General features: G+C 34.7%; 1 protein-coding gene across 3 annotated transcripts in view; it reads right to left on the reverse strand.

Annotated features, from left to right (window-relative positions):
• Positions 1-6,539, reverse strand: part of LOC125653311 (methyl-CpG-binding domain protein 4-like) — a 36,105-nt gene that overhangs the window by 3,747 nt on the left and 25,819 nt on the right. For 2 of the 3 annotated variants that reach the window (XM_056144800.1, XM_048882726.2), the window contains 2 exons: positions 1,403-1,552; positions 83-186 (listed from right to left, as the gene is read on the reverse strand). In XM_056144800.1, coding sequence (XP_056000775.1) covers positions 83-186; positions 1,403-1,552 — 254 coding nt within the window. Of the gene's footprint in view, positions 1-82; positions 187-1,402; positions 1,553-5,612; positions 6,017-6,539 lie in introns of those variants that run through there. The other variant, XM_048882727.2, reaches the window with a different exon arrangement.

Below are 6,539 nucleotides of genomic sequence, written 5' to 3' on the forward strand. Positions count from 1 at the left end.
TTTCGTAAATAAAAGAATTTAATTTTCTCCCAAGAAGTGTGACTATATGAAATGTTTTAGACTTCCTGTACAGACGTCCTACCTGTCTCCACTCATTGACACAGAAAATTCTGTAAGAGTCATTCCCATACTTTCCAATTCCATGAAGTTCTATCGGATACTTCCACTCTTTAGTTAAATACTCATCTACAATTTAATAAACTTTAATAATAAATACATTTAAATGAATATAATTCTAAAGCTGTGGACATCTTACCCCTATACATGATCTTTTAATGCTTTACAAGGGAAATGGATATTTATATCCACAACATTCATACTTAGTCTAGTCTTCATGTTCCAACATCATTCATATCATAACATTTTTGATCTACCGTACTATAAAAAAAAAATGCACAGGGAAATGTGTCCAGGAATAAAAGGATTTATCTTATACGATTAACTTTTCTATGATTAACTAAATGATATGCAATGCGATTGATTTGAAAGGCCAGTCAGTACAGTGAAACTTCTCCAAACCGGCCCCTCAGAAAACCGGTTCTCCCTGAATATCGGCCGATTTTCAAAGTCCCAGCAGAAATCTTAACATTTCCTTAAAAAGAAAGTCTTACAAAACCGGCCACCCCTGAAAACCGGACATCAGCCACTTTTTAAAGTGCATTTGTTAACAAACATGTGTAATTTACCCTTAACATACTGGCCACATTTTGAAGACAATAAAATTTTGGCCAGGGGTTGATCTAGATTGTCCAGGTGTGCAAATTGACTGACCAACTGGCCAGGTGGGAAATTATCAACTGGAGGTGTGAAAAACACTTAGCTAATCCAGGTGACCCTTCCAAATTATGTACAAAATGTAAATAACAGTTAGGAACATATCTATTCTTTATTTTCCTTAAGCTATACAGCTCATCGGTTATAAATACAAAATATTTACAAATATATACAAATAATACAGTAGAGGGTGAGTAGACATACAGATACAATTTTGAGGATATAAAATCAATGCATTTCAACATACATATAACAATACTATATAGGAGATTTTGTCAAGACCACAAAAGATATCCATAATATTTGATATATTAGTGTTTAATTGTATCTCAATTTGATTGAGGTAGCTGAATGTGGGCCACACTTTAGCTTACAGAAATGATTTTTGGTAGGTTAGAAGATAAACTGGCAAGAAATGCATGTGTTTTTAATGTTTGTACATACATGTACTTAATTCATGATTCATTACTGAAATTATAATTAGTTTTTTTTATATCTAATCTAATTTTGAAAATAAGTTCTTTTAAGAAGAGTTGTGTGCATAATTTGAAGCTATTCTATAGCTACCTACATTCACATAAGTCTTTATTGATGCTACTCATTCAATAAAATGGTGGGAAAATTATACCTGAAAACCGTATAATGATCTTGGCCCTCTTTTCATGCAGACCCAGAGGTTTTAGAAGTCGAGCCATTGATTCCCAGTCGCCTTTCCGTGCAACATCTGGGTTTGGCCAGCGATTCAGAAACTTCCACAGGACAGGAATGGCTGCTCGTCCTGTAGTTAGACATGTCATTCTTAATTACCCGGCTGTATGATACACAAGGTTACTTTCAAGTTCAACAAAAACTCAGTTGACTCTCCAGCTCAGCTAATCTATACATAAAAGTCGACCCGCATGTAAGTCGGGGCCCCATTTTTCAGAGAATTTTTTTGGAATTTCACATTGACAATCATGTAAGTTGGGCTGAATTTTTTATCAGATTGCCTGTCAACTCAATACCTATTTTCTAGCAAGAGTTGTTTTTCTTTGATGCATATATTTTCTAAAATATCAATCTTGAATTTTATTACCAAGAACTCTAAACTACACTGAATAAAAAATAATTTTACACTTTATAGAGTTTTTTCTTCATGGATCTTCGGTGATTGGACCTATAATTTTACTTCATTACATTGGATATCTAAAATAGATATTTGGTTATGAGATATTCTCTATTCAATATTAGGAGGTGCTCCCATCCCTTCAGTAATGCATGGTCAAATAATGGAATAATCAATTAATTACTGTAGCTTAGCTATGATATACGTAACATGTATCTGTGGTGCCCCTTTAATTGTTGACAATGGCCATTACTGCAGTCTGTGTTTGATTCAAGACACGCACCCCTATTCAAAATGATTATTTCAGGGAAAAGGAAATACATAGATCCATATTGCCAATGTTGATATGTAATGACTATCTAATGCACTGGTTCCATACAATGATTATATGTAATGACTATCTAATCCACTGATTCCATACAATGTTTATGTAATGACTATCTAATGCACTGGTTCCATACAATGTTTATGTAATGACTATCTAATGCACTGGTTCCATACAATGATTATATGTAATGACTATCTAATCCACTGGTTCCATACAATGTTTATGTAATGACTATCTAATGCACTGGTTCCATACAATGTTTATGTAATGACTATCTAATGAACTGGTTCCATACAATGATTATATGTAATGACTATCTAATGCACTGGTTCCATACAATGTTTATGTAATGACTATCTAATGCACTGGTTCCATACAATGTTTATATGTAATGACTATCTAATGCACTGGTTCCATACAATGTTTATGTAATGACTATCTAATGCACTGGTTCCATACAATGTTTATGTAATGACTATCTAATGCACTGGTTCCATACAATGATTATATGTATTGACTATCTAATGCACTGGTTCCATACAATGATTATTGAAACATAGAACGTGCCCGATTTCTGTTAGTAAAGTACATTGGTATTCTATGTTTCAATAATCATTGTATGGAACCAGTGCATTAGATAGTCATTACATATAAACATTGGCAATATGGATCTAAGTGAAATGTTAATATTATCAAAAATGCTATATGTTGACTTTAATCGACATGTAACAACAATGAATAAAATATATTGTCATTAAAGCATCACAGTGGCAAATACTCAGGAATGATAGTTTGCTATTTAAACAATCACTCATGGCGATCTTTTATTGATTAAACTGACATTAACTCATTAAAAACACTGTCAGATGTCACCATTCGTAAGCTGTGCAGAAAGATAAAATTCTAGTTGTAGTAGAAGTCAGACATAGACTTCAGAGTCAAAATTTCACACCCAAAAATCCGACTTAAATGCGAGTATATGCGGTACTTATAATATGCATCACATCACATTTTAAAACCTGCATTTGTGGATTTCACAGTATGCTGAAAATGATTTTCTGTGGACAACAGTTGTTGGAAGAAGCCTTTTTTGCTGTGGTAAAGAAAATACTACTATCTCTGTTGAACTGTAGCATGAAAGGTGAAGATAACGAACAGTGATCAATCTCATAACTCCTAAAATCAATACAAAATAGAGTTGGGCAAACACGGACCCCTGGACACATCAGAGGTGGGATCAGGTACCTAGGAGGATTAAGCACCCCCTGTTGACCGGTCACACCCGCCGTGAGCCCTACAGTGATGTATGAAGAGGCCCATATTCAATAATTCTTACCCAAATCACGTTTGTTCAAACAGGAATACAAAGGTTTCAGACACAGTAACACCTGTCTAATCTGACATACAATGGGAGATAAAGAACAAGAGGCCCATGGGCCACATCGCTCACCTGAGTCACCTTGGTCCATATCAAAAGACTTTCCATATATATTTGCATGTAAAACCGTAGTCCCTATTATGGCCCCAAACCTACCCCTGGAGGTAATGGTTTTTGCAAACTTAAATCTACACTATGTCAGAAAGCTTTCATGTAAATGTGAACTTCTTTGGCCCAATGCTTCTTGAGAAGAAGATTTACCTATATATTTGTATGAAAAACTTTGATCCCCTATTGTGGCTCCATCCGACTCCCGGGGGCCATGATTTTAACAATTTAAAATCTGCACTATATCAGGAAGCTTTCATATAAATCTCAGCTTTTCTAGCTCAGTGGTTCTTGAGAAGAAGATTTTTCAAATATATTTGTATGTAAAACTTTGATCCCCTATTGTGGCCCCATCCGATACCCGGGGGCCATGATCTTAACAATTTAGAATCTGCACTATATCAGGAAGTTTTCATATAAATCTCAGCTTTTCTGGCTCAGTGGCTCTTGAGAAAAAGATTTTTTAATGACCCTACCCTATTTTTACCTTTTCTTGATTATCTCCCCTTGGAAGGTAGCCTGGCCCTTTATTTTAACAATTTAGAATTCCCTTTACCTAAGGATGTTTTGTGCCAACTTTGGTTGAAATTGGCCCAGTGGTTTTTGAGAAGAAGTCAAAAATGTTAAAAGTTTACAGACGGACAGACAGACAGACGGATGAACGCCGGAATACGGGTGATCAGAATAATTCACTTGAGCTTTTAGCTCAGGTGAGCTAAAAAGGTGAGATTGTGTCTCTATTTGATGTACACTGGGAGATAAAGAACAAGGTGAGATTATGTCTCTATTTGATGTACACTGGGAGATAAAGAACAAGTTAAGATTGTGTCTCTATTTGATGTACACTGGGAGATAAAGAACAAGGTAAGATTGTGTCTCTATTTGATGTACACTGGGAGATAAAGAACAAGGTGAGATTATGTCTCTATTTGATGTACACTGGGAGATAAAGAACAAGTTAAGATTGTGTCTCTATTTGATGTACACTGGGAGATAAAGAACAAGGTAAGATTGTGTCTCTATTTGATGTACACTGGGAGATAAAGAACAAGGTAAGATTGTGTCTCTATTTGATGTACACTGGGATATAAAGAACAAGGTGAGATTGTGTCTCTATTTGATGTACACTGGGAGATAAAGAACAAGGTGAGAATGTGTCTCTATTTGATGTACACTGGGAGATAAAGAACAAGGTAAGATTGTGTCTCTATTTGATGTACACTGGGAGATAAAGAACAAGTTAAGATTGTGTCTCTATTTGATGTACACTGGGAGATAAAGAACAAGGTAAGATTGTGTCTCTATTTGATGTACACTGGGAGATAAAGAACAAAGTGAGAATGTGTCTCTATTTGATGTACACTGGGAGATAAAGAACAAGGTAAGATTGTGTCTCTATTTGATGTACACTGGGAGATAAAGAACAAGTTAAGATTGTGTCTCTATTTGATGTACACTGGGAGATAAAGAACAAGTTGAGATTGTGTCTCTATTTGATGTACACTGGGAGATAAAGAACAAGTTAAGATTGTGTCTCTATTTGATGTACACTGGGAGATAAAGAACAAGGTAAGATTGTGTCTCTATTTGATGTACACTGGGAGATGTAGGACAATAATGGGTTGCACATTTCTGTATTATTGTTTAAAAATGTGAATAAATCTACTTTTGTCTCACAATTAACAAATGTGTTTATGGAGATAACAAATCTAAATACAGTCCCTGAAACGTTCTTCTTTCCCACTTGAACGGTGAACGCACGGTGAGCGAACGGTGAACGAACACAGAGCGAACGGTGAACGCAATTTGGTGAACGGTGAGCGAACGCAGAGCGCAAAGTGAACGTTGAACAAACGCTGAGCGCACACTGAACGCAAACTGATCTATTTACTCGGAATGTTTCGGATTTTTCTCTGGGATTTTACTTATTTCATAATCAAGTAATAAAATACATGTACATGTATATTTCATCAATTAATAAAAAATTAAATAAACAGGAATTGTGATACAGCATATTTTACAGTTCTGGATATATTCAATGTAATATATTTTTGTACAAGTACCGAGTATAAATGTATATATTTCATGAAATTATCGCAAATTGTACATTAATACACGCAACAGTCATACACAAACAAAAGCAAAATTTTGTATGTACATTGTGTATACCATTACAAGAACAGATACATTTAATGCATGGGTATAATATATAAACAGTGCATGTGAAAAGGAAAACACTATAGTCTACATGTGTAGTGACATCTGGAATTAACAGGTGTTCATGTATGGCTTCAAACTTTACCAGCTCAATCCTTTGGGATACCTGTAATTAACAAACACCCCTGAAAGGAGTCAAGATAGATGCAGTAAACAAACAATATATGTATACCCTGTGTCAACACCTCAACACTCCTAACAGTATTAGATATTCTTACTTACATTTTGTGTCATTCATTTGTCGCAGCTACATCGACCCGAGGAAATAATCAGTACAAAACTTTCTAGTTTTATTATTGATGTGACCATAGATTGAAGTTAGATCATGCAATATTTGTATATATTTGATGTAGATAAAACTGTTTATTATACTGAACTACCCGTAGAATGTTTAATGGCTAATGCAGAAACGTACCAGATAAACAATTACATCTTTGCATTAGGGACAAATGTTACAAAAGTTTCAAATTTGACAAGAGTAGTAAATATCAGTTTATTGAAAGATGTAAATCATAAATATAGGCGTAAAAATAGCTATATCAGTTTGACATTCTGACACGTACATACGGTACAATGTACATTATGTAGCATCATTTGTTTGTTTTTATTTTTCAAAGTAGGGGGGTGAC

The sequence above is a fragment of the Ostrea edulis genome, chromosome 7 (genome assembly GCF_947568905.1).
Source record: "Ostrea edulis chromosome 7, xbOstEdul1.1, whole genome shotgun sequence".
Classification (NCBI taxonomy): domain Eukaryota; kingdom Metazoa; phylum Mollusca; class Bivalvia; order Ostreida; family Ostreidae; genus Ostrea; species Ostrea edulis.